At 38.2% G+C, this 15,848-nt stretch overlaps 1 protein-coding gene across 4 annotated transcripts in view; it reads right to left on the reverse strand.

Annotated features, from left to right (window-relative positions):
* The window catches only part of PLCB4 (phospholipase C beta 4), a 159,098-nt gene that overhangs the window by 114,097 nt on the left and 29,153 nt on the right, over positions 1-15,848 (reverse strand). For all 4 annotated transcript variants that reach the window (XM_012455426.3, XM_012455424.3, XM_012455427.2 and 1 more), the window contains exons 2-4: positions 14,547-14,627; positions 13,568-13,627; positions 11,920-12,063 (exon numbers count right to left, since the gene is read on the reverse strand). In XM_012455426.3, coding sequence (XP_012310849.2) covers positions 11,920-12,063; positions 13,568-13,627; positions 14,547-14,627 — 285 coding nt within the window. The remainder of the gene's footprint in view (positions 1-11,919; positions 12,064-13,567; positions 13,628-14,546; positions 14,628-15,848) is intronic.

The following is a 15,848-nucleotide window of genomic DNA, read 5'->3' on the forward strand; positions in this document are numbered from 1 at the left end:
GGAGGTCAATAATAATCCTCATAAAGTTTTCAAATTCCAAAAGAGAAGAACTGAAAGCAGTGGGAAGAGCAACTGAGGCCTCTTTTTGTTGACACAGTCTGAAGCTACAAAGTACAGCTGATGAAAGTGAAAGAAGAAATGTATTAAGTACTATATGATTCTTAAATCACTCTCAGAGCATGGTGAATGAGTATTTAGGCAAGAAACAAGCTGCAATCTATGAGTAGGGATGGCTGTGTTTGAAAGATAGAACTGAATGGGTAAGGATAATATTTATACATTCCTAGACAAAACTAATTAGTCACTCCCAGAGAGTCAAAACAGTCTATCAGCCTGGCTGGTTATCTTGACAACGCTGGGCTGGGCCGTTAGGTTAAAAAGGGCCTCTAGGGCCTGGCGCGGTGGCTCACCCCTGTAATCCCAGCACTTTGGGAGGCTGAGGTGGGCAGATCACTTGAGGCCAAAAGTTCGAGAGCTGCCTGGTCAACATGGTGAAACTAGTCTCTACTAAAAATTAAAAATTAGCCGGGTGTGGTGGCGTGCACCTGTAATCCCAGCTACTTAAGAGGCCGAGGCATGAGAACAGCTTGAACCCGGGAGGCAGAGGTTGCAGTGAGCTGAGAACATACCACTTTACTTCAGCCTGGGGGACAGAGTGAGACTCTCTCAGAAAAAAAAGAAAAAGAAGCCAACTGTGAGTTGTGGCACAGGGTGGTGGTAGAATTCAGGATCTAGAGCGCTAGAGCAGAGCCACTGCCTGAGTTCAAAACACCACTTACTGACCATATGGCCTTGGAGAAGTCAAGTTACTCAGCCTCTCTGGGCCTATCTCTTTATTTGTAAAATAAGGATAATCATAATACCTATCCCAGAGTTGCTATGAGAGTTAAATGAGATAATACATATCAAGCACTCTGAACAGTGTCTGACCCACAATATATTTTCCCACTGCTGCTGCTACTATTATTAGTATTATTAGGGGTCAGCAAGTCTTTTCCATTAAAAGCCAGATAACAAATATTTTAGGCTTTGGGGCCACATATGGTTCTCTGTTGTTTAGTTTTCCTTTTTCTTTTTTTTTTTGGGGTTGTTGTTTTTAAACAACCCTTCAAAAATGTAAAAGCCATTCTTAGTTCATAGGACCAGGTTAAGGGCTGTGTTCAGACCATGGCCTGCACCTGCCATCCCCTGATTATGATCATTAAATTACTTGGTCCAGATCATAGAGTTTGGAGGCAACAAAGTCTCATCTAATATAAGGGATTCTACCCACCTCTTCACACAATCAGTTTTGAATTACGCCACACAGATGAGAAAACATACAAATACATGTAGGCCCATGTTAGCATACATTATGTTCCCAATGGCAATTTTTGCTAGCCCTGGAAACTGGAGCTACGTGGAAAATAAAAAAGCAATTTAAAGTCAGTGACATTTTTCTCTCCCAGGGGCCAAAAGGTGAAATATAAACTTCACATTATGCTTCTGGTGCAATTAGAGTAATTCATTTTGCATTCCCTTGGTGGAGTCATTTGATAACACTTGCAACTAGGACAAAATGAGCTCCTCTGGGCTGGACCTAGAGTCTCTTCTTATGAAACCTGTCAAGTTCATGAAATGCAGTGGTGAGAAAGGCTCCAGCACTGAAAACCCTGTATCCCATGAAGAGCACAGCATTCCAAACAGAAATGTCAAGAAGGCTGGAAGATTTCTAGAACAGCAAGAACTTAGCGCCCATGAAAATCTACCTCGCGGATCATGGGGATTTATAGTTACCTAAGAAAAAGTTTTAATTTAACCAGGAAAATGCATATAATAAAAATGTTAAATAATAAAATGCAGTATATTAAACAGCATGAGTCCAACTGCTTATAAAAAGGAAATTGTGTGTGGATTAAAAAGATTTTAGAGTGGTTGCCAGCGCTGTGGGGAGAGGGGACCACTTATTGGGCATGGAGTTTCCTTTGGGGGTGATGAAAATGTTTTGAAAGTATGTAAAAGTGGTGCTTGCTCAACATTGTGAATGCACTAAATGGCACAGAATTGTTCACTTTAAAATGGTTAATTTTATGTTATGCAAATTTCACTTGAATTAAGAAAAGACACAGAAGGGAGAATGCACTCTAGGGGATTTTTAGTTTCTTTCTTTTTTTCTTTTTTACTATCCTGTACTTTCTACGTAGAATGCAGTACAACTACATCCTCTACCACGAGCAACATTCCTTTAGCATTCAGGAAACACCAGTCAACAGTATAAAAACACACCACTGTCCATGCAAATGTTTAAACGACCTTGTCAACGTGGTCAGTGTAGTTTGCAGACAACCTGGGAGCTAAGCAAAGCCTTGAGGCTTCTTTTTCATCCTTCAAGGCAACCACTTCACTGATGTAGGTGACAAAATTCCCTGAAAACAGCAGCAAATCTCCTCTAGCTTCAGCTGCATATTCCTGAAGAAGCATTTTGACAGGGAGCTTTTAAGTCAGTCCAGCACTAAGAAAAATGACAGCTAAAAATCCACATTTAATTCCTTATGAAAGTAGGAGGTTTCAAAGAAAAAAACAAAAACAAATATAGACCTTTTCAGGATGTCAGAGGCCCAGAGATGTATATCACAGAGACAGAGAAGACAGGGCTGGCCCCATGGACAAGCCCCTGAGGATCCTAAGTAGTGTATGATCTCCATCCTATTGCATCACCCATAGCAGGTCATGCAACTAACAGATTCTTCAGAGAATAAATTTTAAAAAAATTCATTGTTCCTTTTTCCCCCTGACCCTAAATAACCAGGCCCTCAATATCTGATTAGCTGTATCATCATACTCACAGTTAATTAGACTTAGAATCTGGTCTCTATTTTAGCTTCTCTACACAGGAACAAAATACCTCTGGACTCCACATTAAATGTTTCTCAGGTTTTTCCTTCTTGTATAGCTGATTGAAGCCAAGAACAACTGGTTTTCTTGCATTCTATCTGAAGATCCCTCAACCTTTAACGTGCACAGGAAGTACCTGGAATGACTTCTCTTCCCTCACCTCTCCAACCACAGAGCCTCCTATCCTAGTAGCTGACTCCTGGTGTCATGGGGATATGGTCCAGGTTAAGCTTATCTAGGGAGTTCCATGTGTATACAAGTGTCCTGTCAAAGCAACTAACCTGGATCATCCTTGGCTCCTGGGACACTTTATTTTGCAAAGAGGGTCCTTCTTAAGTCTTATAAGAGAAAGTGACTTCAAAGGACACATGGTGCAATTCCTTCTTTTTCAAATGAGGATTAAAAAGACTCATATAATTGAAATAATTTACCCAAGTTTCTGTTTCATCAAAAAATAATTCTTGGATGAATAGCTGAATGAAGAAATCAAGGAAAAAATCAGGTATCTTTCATTTAAAATGCCGTTAAGGTGAACACATTAAGTCAATATTAGCATTCACTTTAGTGCAACTGTGTTAACGCTACGTGCTGCCTGATGTCTACAGCTAGAGTTCTAAATGATCCACAGACATGTTTATTATTTTGCACAACGTTTAAAAAAATGAGTTATCAACTTTTAATATCAAGAGATTTCATGTAAAAAATCCACATGTTCAGTATTAAATGGACACGAAAACAACAATCTAGAAACCTCAGGCCCATGTTTTTGTAGTTGGAAAACTACTTGGAAGTGGAAGTCCCCCCCTCAACAGCATATGTGCACTCCAACTTGCTAAAGTCCACACACCCCCATATTTGTCTTTGCCTGACACTTTTTCAGCCATTCTCATCATCTCCCTGGCTCCCGCAGGCATCCGAGTTCACAAAATCTAGTCTAAAGGAACTATTGCACAAATAACTTATTTGGTAATGTACAAATAAATAATTCAAAGTTCAGAGAGAGCCATCACGGATGAGACACTGAGGTAGCAGCTACTAGGATAGATGGTCTTGCAGGAGCAAATGGAGCAGAGAGGGCAAGGAAGCAGCAGCCATAGAGGAAAAAGATGGTCATGGGAGGCCCCAGAGGACTGATTTCACCAGCTCCGCAGATGCTCTGATGACCACAGCCCATGTAAGGCAGAGACTGATGGTCCATAAATTCACCCCAGTAATAGAAATAACAATAAAACCCATTATCTTTGTTTGGCAAAAAGAAAACTCTCAGGTGGGATGGAGCATTTAAATTTAAGAATATGCACTCAGTTATTTGCTCTGATTCATAGCTCTGCACTGTGGAAAGCTTCTTAATGCCCCCCTCTCATTGATTTGTTTTCAATGAACTCCGAAGAGCTTAAAGAAAAACAATTAACAAGAAAATGTCAACTTTCAGTCCAGGAAACGTGAAAAAGCACACACACACAAATACACACTCAATCCCACACTTGAGCCTCAAAAACTGTCGAGGCAATGTGGTGAAGAAACTTTTATTAGTATACTAGGGTTTGGGTGATCAACAGGCAGTTCAGATTTATAAGTTAGCTGCTTTAATATTCGCCAGGCATCAGCTCGGTTGAACCTGAGCAGCAGACCACTAAGTTAATATAAGTTATTTAAGGCCTCTGCAAGAAATGCAGAATATAAATGCTAGTGATTGAGCTTTTCTGTGTAACAGTAATTCCCAAACTTGAGTGTGCATCAGAATCACCTGGAAGACTGGTAAAATCCCAGGTTTCTGATTCAGTAGGGTGGGGCAGGGCCTGGGAATCTACATATCTAATAAGTTCTCAGGTATTGCTGGAGCTGCTGGTCTAGAGACCACACTTTGAGAGCCACTGGCCTATATAGTACAATTAAAAGTGAATTTTAAGAAATGCAATAGCATTTCTAAGAAGGCCCCAGATGAGGCTGAAGCCTTTAATCTGATCCCTTGGTGTAGTGCTGTGGCTGAATATCAGTAGAGGAACTGGTTGCAGGGCTTGGAGGCTTTGCAGGATGTTAGCAAAGCCAGTAGGACTCAATTTAAATAGTGACTCAATTTTTTTCAGTGAAACAAATAATAAATTCCTTCTCCTGGAACCATTGCAGTAAGCCTTCCACTCAACATAATGCAAGTTTAGCAAAGCAATTTTGACATTCAGCCCAATTTGTTAAAATAATATTTTATTACTGGTAATAAATGACCTGACTTTATCTTTTTGTATACAAGAGAATACATAATATTTTTGTAATTTAATTTCTATAGTAGTTATTCACATGCTTATTTGATGACTTGATTACAAGGCATAATTTATGAAGTCTGCCAAATATTTACAAACCTGCATAAAGTATAATGAGCAGTCTGGTCTAAACTCAGTCCCAATCTTTGCATTTTGAACCTCGTAATAACAGCTTATTTTTTGTAATCAAAGGAAAATTCAACTTGGTATAAAATAACAGACTTATTTATGGCGATGTTAAATGAGGGCTGCGTTTCTATCTTATGTCTAGTGACTCTGTGATTTCAGTTTGCTGTGCAGTGCCAGCTGTAACTTAATGAAAGACATCTGAACTGCCTTCAACTTGCTAGACACCAAAATCCTTCCAAGCTAGTTGTATTCTGAGTGAAAAAAAAAAAAAAAAGAAAGAAAGAAGAAAGAAAACATGAGAGGAACTAAAGTTACATTTCTAATGACGTTATCGTAATGCTCAGTATTAAATTATTTGTATAGTTTCTTGTAAAGCAATGAGCAAAAAGATGAGTGATTCCAGGAAAAAAAAAAAAAAGAGCTTCATTACAGTTTAGAAAAAAATGGGAAAATATCTTCATTTGGCTGCATTCATTTTTTTAAGATGGAGTGCCATTCTCATCCCCTAGACTGGAGTGCAGTGGTGCGATCTCGGCTCACTGGAACCTCCGCCCCCTGGGTTCAAGCGATTATCCTACCTCAGCCTCCAAAGTAGATGAGATTATAGGCACCCACCACACCCTGGTAAAATTTTTTTATTTTTTATTTTTAGTAGGCTGCATTTATTCTTAAGTATCTTAAGCCGCATGACATATAAGACTCACCTATTACACCAAAAGGCATACTAGGTTTGGGGTAAATATGACTGCAATTTGTTAGTAATTCTTTTTAACAGAAGGTTGTTCAGGAGAGGAAATGAAAGCCAAATTTTTAACTGTAACGGCAGGAAGGATTTAGGTAAGCAGGATATAATGATCCAAACTGGAAAGAGGCCAGGACACCAGGGTCAAAACCTCCAGTCTCGTCATGGATTCTTAGCAGCAGCCCTATTATATCCTGAAATGTGACTCTAAAAATAACACGCGGGATCCCAGATTTTCGTGTTCCCTTTAGACTATCATTGAATCACATTTTTCTCAGTCTTCTTGTCAAAGGATCATTTTCCTAGCTGTTTTTACAACTAAACTTTACAAACTCAAGGTGTACAACATTAAGAATTATACATCTTTATCACCTGGGTTAGAATTTATTTAGTCAACATAAATACCTCAATAGAACAGTTATTTATTGAGCACTCACTAAGTTTTGGGCACTGACAGTTCTAGACGTTGTGGATACAGCAGTGAACAGAATAGTGCTGTCCTGCAGACAGAGGAAGAAAATAAATGAACAAATGGATATTATGGTATGTAAGTACTGCTAAGAAGAAACATAAAGCAGGAAAAGGAGTGAGGAAATGCTGAAGGCTGGTGAAATGGGGCGCTCCTGCAAAGGCAATTTTCCAGCAGACACATGAGGACTGTAGGGGAGAAAGCTCTGTGTGTAATTGGGAAAGAGCGTGATCCAGGCAGAAGGAACAGTAAATGCCAAGTCCCAGAGGCTGAAAGAAAATGCAAAGGAGGAAAGAGAGGATTGAGGTAGAAAAGGGAAGGGAGGTGGGGATGATATCTAGCAGGGCCTTGGAGGGTTCTGAGCAGTGGAGTAATGTGATCTGAATTATATTTTAAAAACATCTCTCCAGCTGCTGTTTTGAGACTAGACTAAAATGGGCAAGGCTAAGGAAAAGAGACCAGTTAGACACCTCTTGGAGCACAACAGAGGAGAAATGATATTGGCCTGGACCACTGTGTTGTGATGATGCTGGCGAGGAGCAGCTGGATTCTGGATACCTGCTGAGAGTACAGCAAACAGTATTTGTGGACAGACTAACATAGGATGTAAGAGGAAGGTGTTCATGGTCTCTGCAACTGAGAGGACACCTGTTGAGATGAAAATGACTGTGGGAGAAGCACGTGAGAAGAGTTGAAAGCTTTGATTTGGGACTTATGGGTAGAGGAGAAAGGTATATAGAACTGAGCTCAAATCTCCTCTATAAGTAAGAGTGGTAAGGCAAGTTTATTTATTCTCTAAGCAGAGAGAGCAGCTGAAGGAAAAGCAAGCTAAGCTACCAAGGTGTCTTTTACAATGCTGTTATCTTTTATTGAAAAAAGCACAATTATATTTTCAGAGTCATATGTACTGGAAAGTATTTTGTATTTATTTAAAATCCAACTCTGAGAAACTCAGATTTCAGATAATATTTTATTGACTCTTAAAACACCTACTTGAATTAAAAAAAAAAAACTACCAGAAACCCACTTTGAGAAGTAGAAGAACAAAGAAGGGAAAATGGCTTGCTGAAAGTCAGGAAAGCTTCCATCACCTGGAACGTAATCCTTGGTATAAAAGACACTTAAGTTCAAAATTGACCCCTCTGCATAAATTAAATGTTGGGTTAAGTGACTTACTCAGAATGGTCATATCTTAAGTGTAATAAGAGACTAGGAATTTTAAAAAGACTCATGAATCTCATAGGTACTCATAAGCAAGTTCTGTACTAGAAACTCACTTAACTCATATCTCACTGGTCAGACCAAGATTCATCAGGTGTTCATCAGACAAGCAAAATACAGTGTACCCAGGGAGTGCTGAATTCTCCCAGTCAGTAAGCCACTTTCCAATGTTTTGTACTCCTTTGCTCTCAACTTACATGCCTACCATGAGTTACTTATATTTGTTTTCAAACCTATTTATTGTCAGTTGTCATGAAAATTACATAAACCAATGATACAAGCTTGTAGAGAGAAAGAGGTTGTCGTTTCTCTAGTTGGATATTTTGGGAAGATTTCTTTAAAAGCAAGTTGCTAAAAATATTTTTCTCAAACACTGTGTAGACAAGATAACTAAAAGATTAGGGAAAAAAGTCACGGAACTGTAGGATTTTTTATTACATTGCACTCTGCCCAATGAGTGTCCTTAGTCTCAGATCCACTTTCAAGAAACCAAACTGGCTATCTAAGGCATTTGGAGTAAAGTATAGGGAAAAAAACAAACAAACAAAAAGAAACCATAAGACCCACTCAACAGACTCATAATTAATGAAAAGGCTTGTCCCTAACATTAAAAGATTAGCCAACCACAGAACATTTGTGTGCTTCAAGTTACAGTGTTTAATGTATATATAAATTAATTTTAAAAAACGATTACTTGCTCGAATTGACTTTTGTGACCAGGAATGCAGCTTCTCATTGCATGGGCTAAGAGGACTGTTAGTATATTTCATGGCCCCCTGATTCTAGGCTCCTAAGCTATAGCCACGTTTGAATAGTACCACTCACTGAGTCACAAACACTATTTCACGTACACCAGGAGATCTCTACATTTCTCATTGACCCAATTTGATTTATGTATCCTGCCATCATTTTGAACTGAGGTAATTACATCTGTGTGTATTTCATATAAAGCCTTTCACTTTGATGGCTTGTGTGTTCTATTAGGAATAGAAACACATATAAAGGAACAGAAATAAAATGGTGGTGCTGGAGAAAATGTCAACGCTGGAGGTGGTAAATACAGTTATTTTAAGTTTTGAGATAATGAAGTGGGCAAGAGTATCCACATGCATGTATATTTGGTGAAAAAATGTACTCAATATTTTCTCCAAGTGTCAATTAACCAAAAAGTCATACTCTAATACTTACGTACTGTCCAGTTTAGACAATGAGACTTGTATTTATTTATATATTATACTATTAATGAAATTCAATGTAATAGTTACCAGAAGCTGAAACACTCACTTTCTTCAGTAAGAGTAGACTCAAATAATATTGAGTTTGAATAAAAAATCCAATACAGAATTATTTTTTAGTTCTTGTATGGCTAGCTGCTCTTAAATTTCAATGGAAATGATACTAGGAGAAAACCTTCAAATCTTGTTTTAAAGTATACATCCCCCTACCCCCAACTCTCAAACATATACCATTGGTCATGGAATCACATGGGTTTGAACTGTGTGGGCCCACTTATACATGGATTTTTTTTCAGTAAAAGTTACAGTAAATGTGCCTGCCTCTCCTGACTCTACTTCCGCCTCCTCCACCTCTTCCACCTCTGGCACCCCTGAGATACCAAGTCCAACCTCTTTCTCTTCCTCCTCCTCCACTAACTCAATGTGAAGATGATGATGATAAAGATTTTTATGATGATCCAATTCCACTTCAGGAATAGTAAATATATTTTTTCTTCTTTATGATTTTCTTATTAACATTTGCTTTTCTCTAGCTTACTTTATTGTAAGAATACAATAAATAATACGTATACCACACAAAATAAATGTAAACTAACTGTTGATACTATCAGTAAGGCATTCAGTTAACAGTAGGCTATTATGTTTTGGGGGAGTCAAAAGTTACACATGGATTTTTGACTGCACAGGGGTGTGGCACCCCTAACCCCCACACTGTTCAAGGGTCAACTGTACATATCCACTATCTACTCAAGAGTATCTTTCAAAACATGGTTCTTAAGAATGCGCCAAGACTACCAGCAACCAAATTATAGAAAGCAGAAACATTATGGGATTTACTGATTTGAGCCATCTCCCCAGGACTGTATTTGCTCAGGGCACAGGGCGAAGTAGGCTGCAGCTTATAGGGCATGAAAAGAACTGGTTTTAGGTTGGACTCTGGCCCAGCTTGCTGTGTGGTCTCAGAGTTCCTTTACCTCTCTGGCTTCATTTTTCTCATCTGAAAAATGAGGTGAGAAGCCCTTCCTAAGGTCCATTTCCAACTCTAAAATTCTGTGCCTCTGCCATCCTAATAGCTAACACATATCGGAGGCTTTCAATAAAAAAGGCGGTACACAAAGTAATAATATAACTTTGTATATCCCATGTAATAACTCATGTAAGTTACAAAATAATAATATAACTTACATATCCCATGTAATAACTCATGTAAGCCTCACAATCATCCTAAAAGCCAATATTCGGGTACTGTTCCCATCTTAGAGATGAAGAAAATGAGGCACAGAGAGGTGAGTGGTACATCTGTTTCACATAGCTGGGAAGGGGACGAGCAAGGATTTGAACCCAGGCAACATGGTCCCAAAGCTCCAATACGTGAGCTCATACTGCATCATCCTGTTTCTTGTAATATGAATTGGTAATTAAAGAAGGTGTTGATCTGAGTGGAGTAATAAAAGAACTTGAAGGCACTGCAAAATCTGTTCTCTTGAAGTGAGGTGACCTGAACAACAGTACAAAACGCCATGATAAAAACACTCTTATGTGATCTGGAGCATCCATTTCTGCTTCCAAAGCTACAAGTCAGGAGTTTCTAAACTTTACCACATATCTGAGTCACCTGGAGCATCTTGTCAAAAATGAAGATTCAGGATCAGTACATTTGGGTGGGCCTGAGATTCAAATGTGTAAAAGCTCCCAGGAGGGGTCTGTACTGGAATGAGGACCATAGTTTGTGAGTGTAATGGAGTTTTGACGGTTTAGGGGTCAGCAGAACTCAATTCTGCCATAAGTTATCTCTGGATTCAGGGGTAAGTTTTGAAATCTCCGTGTCCTCAAATGACCTTCCCTGTACATTTCCTTTTAGCTCTAAAATTCAATATTTCTAATGATATTAGAAATTCAGTCTACACTGAGTTTCCACTTGTAGGAACTCTCTCTCATCAACTTACATTGAGTTTCCACTTACAGGATTAATGAGAAGATAAAATGCCTCCCCATTCCCCCAGACCTGTGTCTCTGCAATGGCAAGTAAAGGCTCAGTCCTTCTCACACACATTACAGAAAGATAATGGGAGCTCTGTACAGAGGTAAAATCACCCTGTAAACACATTATTCACAGAAAAAATCTTTAAGAGGCTTTTTATTTCTTTGAGAAGTCTCTTTGAGACTCACTTGCCAGAGCAATGGTATGTTGCATATGGTATTAAAAGACGGACCTTAACCCAATATTTTAATAACTTAATAACTTTGGAGTTTGGGTTTCTTAACCATCCAGACCTGCACTGCCCAATATGGTGGCCATTAGCCATATGCAGCTATTGAACACCTAAAATGTGGTTGGTCTGATTTGAAAATACACATCAGATTTCAAGACTTAGTATGAGCAAAAGAATGTAAAATATGTCACCAATAAATTTTTATATTGATGTCCTATTAAAATGACAATATATTAGGTCTACTGGGTTAAATAAAATATTTTATTAAAATTAATTCCACCTGTATCTTTTTACTTTTAAAACATGGCTACAAGAAAAGTTTAAATTATATATGTGGCTCACATTGCATTTCTACTGGGTGGTACTGGCCTAGACCTTTGTTACTCAAACTGCAGTCATCAGATGAACAGCATCCAGGTCACCTGGGAGCTTGTTAGAAAAGGAGGATCTTGTTCCCACCTCAGACCTATTGAATCAGAATCTGCATTTTCACAAGAGCCCATGGGATTATGGTACACACTCAAGTTGGAGAAGTGCTGGACTATTTTTCCCTACAACATATCACAGTAGGTATTTGGGTTGCTGGCCCACAAGAGTGACATGCTAAAAGGGTATTGTGCATGCTGATTTTCTACAGAAACATGTCAGCAAAGCAATGCTAACTTTTAAATGATCATATAATTTAAGAATATATATAAAAATATAGCACACATAAAATTAAACACACAACATATATACATATGGGGGGAAGAGTGGGAGGCCATTGAACTGATGCTACCTTAGTTACTTCTGGATTTTCAGCCACCATGTAGGTAAAGCTAATGTTCACTAGATCTGTGCCACTGCAGACACAAACTATCCGCCCTTCCAGATCATTTTCTGATTTTCCAACAGCTTCAAGAGCAGCCAAGATTTTGGGATCCTGTATAGAGTACACAAAAAGGAAAAAAAAAAAATGTTAGATTACAGAGCATGAAGGAAGAAAGTTGGTAAAAAGAAACCACATTTGATGTAAAAATATACATAAGGCCCCAGAAATCTAGCATTATTCTAAAACCATTTGTAGCACTATACATTCCTTGAAATCAACTGATAAGAAAGGTATTATAAATTTTTTGGCGGGAGGAGAAACTGAGGCTCTGCTCTGTCACCCAGGCTGGAGAACAGAGGTACATTCTTGACTCACGGCAACATCTGCCTCCCTGGCTCAATGGATCCTCCCACTGCAGCCTCCCAAGTAGCTGGGGCTATAGGCACATGCTACCACACCCTAATTTTTTGTAGAGACAGAGTTTCAGTATGTTGTCCAGGCTGGTCTCAAACTCCTGGGCTCAAGGGATCTGTCTTACTTCTGCCTCCCCAAGTGCTGGAAGGTGTGAGCCACTGTGCCCGGCCTAAAATTTTTGATTTAGAAATTAGATGTGAGGGTCTTTGTTTAGAGTTTTGATTGTAGTTATTGGAGGATCTGGAATATAGCAACGAGATAGAAAAGGCTTTTATTAGGGTGTGCTTGTCCACAAAGACTCTCTCTCACCAGAGAGTCACAGAGGTTTCATATGAATAAACGTGGCATTACCACAACCAGCAACCACATGTTATTCTCAAAACAGATTAAATGTTTTAAGTAGCCTGGATACAAAGAGTGAGTTTTTCATCTCTGGAAGCCATGGCATCCTCAGCTGGAATGAAGGCTGTGCAAGTTTACCTTAATTAGTAAATAAAATAGTGTCTTTGTTCTCCAAAGTAACACAGGAGGAAATGTCAACATATAGTTGCACAGAAAAATTAACTAATGTAAAAGAGGACAACCTTAAAAAAACAAAGCGAGGAATATAATTTTGTTTTCAACAGCTAAAACCCTGCAGGGATATTATGGAAAAGGGAATAATACTGTGCTCGAATATTCTAGAAAGAAACATCTTTCTAGATGCAAATAGATTCTTATTCAAACAAATCAATCACTCTGAATAAGACTGATTTATGTGTTTTGTTATTTTTTTTCCTTTCAGAGGCAAATTTAGCCTTTAAGGTGAGCCAATGTCTGAGTATACAGTTACACAAATATGGAACTACCCAAAGCCATTTAAATTTCTACATCATCCACAGACGAGAAGTGAATCACTGTTTGCTAAAAACAAGAGGGCAAGAGCTTATCAAATTAATTTCTGAGTTAAGGGAACTGTCTAATTTGATGCTGGTATCATGCAAGGGTCTTGGTTTTCAACTGTTAATAATATTTCTAATAAAATTAATAATAGTGCAACCCAGACCACCCAACAGTTATAGATGAGAAGATTTCTAAACTGTGTCTGTTTCTAATTCCCAGCTTGTGACTTTTTGGCAGTAACATGTTAAACATTATTCTGGAGACCATTTCCAATATAAGTAAATCTATGTTTAGAAAAGCAAACATCAGTCACGGGTACCTTTGGTATGGCTCCCGACCGAATACTGTTGATGAGGGAGCATTCTAGCACCTGTCCTTCCTGAAGAGAGAGAATACAACACAGCAATGAGCTTAAATTCTGCCATACCTATGATACAGGCAAAGTGCTTGGTAAAAATTTCCGATGAAGGCAGTGCTGATTACAGTCAGGTTGAAGAGGGAATTAAAACCAAGTATCAACAATTATTCCAAACAATCAGAAATAATCAAGACCCCAAATATTCCATTTCATATCTATACATAGATTAAAAACAAGAGGGCAGAATAATGTTTGTACATTATTCTGGAGACCATTTCCAATATAAGTAAACCTGTGTTTAGAAAAGTAAACATCATATAGATATGAAATGCTGATATATTTTAGATATGATATAGATATGAAATAGACAAGAAATGCTGAATATTTATTAAAATGTTTCTAAAATACTGTTACTTTTATACATAAAACAGTGTTAATAATCATAAATATGTGTGTACATAAATTATGTGAGAATAATGCTAATTATTATGTAACTACAATTCTTTTCTTAAACTCAGCTTAAATGTTCATTAAATGTGACCATCATACCATATACTGAATTAAGTCCCAGGGTATTATGAGTTGAACACGCTTTGAATGTACCTTTTAGATTTCAGCTTGAGCATCTCATCTTCTGGCAGATTTCTAACTCCCAAGATTAAATTAAGCTCTTTGACAATCCAGATTTCTCTTTCACAGCACTCAATGACTTGTAACTTTTTTTTAATGCCTGACTTTGCTCCTAGACTGGAATCTATGGGGATAATGTCCTTAATCATCACTGTATACTTCAATGCCTGGCACATGGAGGCACATTTTTAAAAATCCTGAATGAATGAATAAGGGTAGGGTTCATCAATAGCACTCAGTCTACTTGTTGAGAAACAAAATGGCTTAAACCATAAAGCAGAAAGAACGACTTGCTGTTCTTGGGCCATACCTTGCCTTCACTTTTCCAGGTCAGAAAGAAGCCAAACTCATCCACTTTGAAGAGGCAGTTGGGTTCAAACACAAAGGATTCCTGTCAAAAAGAAATGTGTTGATCTTCATGACTCACACCATTTTGAATCCAATAACAATGCAAATATTGCTGAGCTTCTAAACAAAGGCAAATTAGAAATCACCCTTTTGCATCTAATATCCACAATTCTTCCTGTACTATGGAATGTTTTCATCTTGAAAAGTCTTTGCCTTCATTTTTGTATTGCAAAACTGATCAATTTAATAAAACATCTTGTTCTAGGACAGGTTTAAGAACAAAGCACAATGACTGAAGGTGTGAAAGTCATAGAGAAGAAAGTTTCCTTAGTATCTTGAAAGAAGGACTCCCAAGTTCTAGCCCACTGATGTCAAAAATCAGGAGATACATTATTTTTTAAGTCACTTGTTTTTGTGGTTTTTTTGTCTGTAAAATTCAGCATTCAGATATTTGCTTAGATTTTTGCTTTTTTATCTAACCTCATTTGGTGTCCTGTAAAGCAGGTCTTGAACAGCTCCTAGAGCTACTTAAAGTGTAGTCACTAGACCAGCAGCAACAATACCAGCTGGGAGCTTTACTGAATTGCAGAATAAAGGACCCCAGTCCAGATGGACTAAGTCAGAGTCTAGGAGGATGCGACCCAGCAATCTGTGTTCCAATAAGCCCTCTAGAAGATTCTGACATACACTAAAGTTTGAAAACCATTGCTTTGAACTTTGACACCAGAAACTCAGTGAAAGCTACAGAATCAAGTTTGAATAAAGAAGGAATGCTCGCCAAACTCAAGGCATTAGAGCAGCTGTGTTATACTTGCCAACCAACTTCTTGTCTTATTAGAGCACCACTGTGCTTAGGAATGAGAGGAAAATCCACGTCAATGAGAGGAAAAAGGGAGTTTGGGAAATGGACATAGACGCCCTGTGCCCTCCGTCTGCATTACACCAATACTAGGCATCCACACTTTAACAAATCTACATGTTATTTTCATGATCTGAAGAAACTGGCTTCCTAGATCATTTCAACGCCAACAATTAGAAACCTGTCTTGCAAACATGGATCAAGGCAGTGTCTTAAAACAAATAAATAGTAATTACAGGATTAAGGTTCTAAGGACCATTCAGACTCTTAGTTTCACCTGTTAAAATTTATCTTTCTAAATTACAGGAAAACAACAACATTTATTAAGGTAAATCCAATGTCAAGATACTAGGCCATCATAAGGTAGTCCTAGGGGTCCCTGAACAAAGCAGCCTTCAATTTGGG

This window comes from Aotus nancymaae, unplaced genomic scaffold, assembly GCF_030222135.1.
Source record: "Aotus nancymaae isolate 86718 unplaced genomic scaffold, 86718_ANA_hifiasm-v0.15.2.pri h1tg000029l, whole genome shotgun sequence".
NCBI classification, from domain to species: Eukaryota; Metazoa; Chordata; class Mammalia; order Primates; family Aotidae; genus Aotus; species Aotus nancymaae.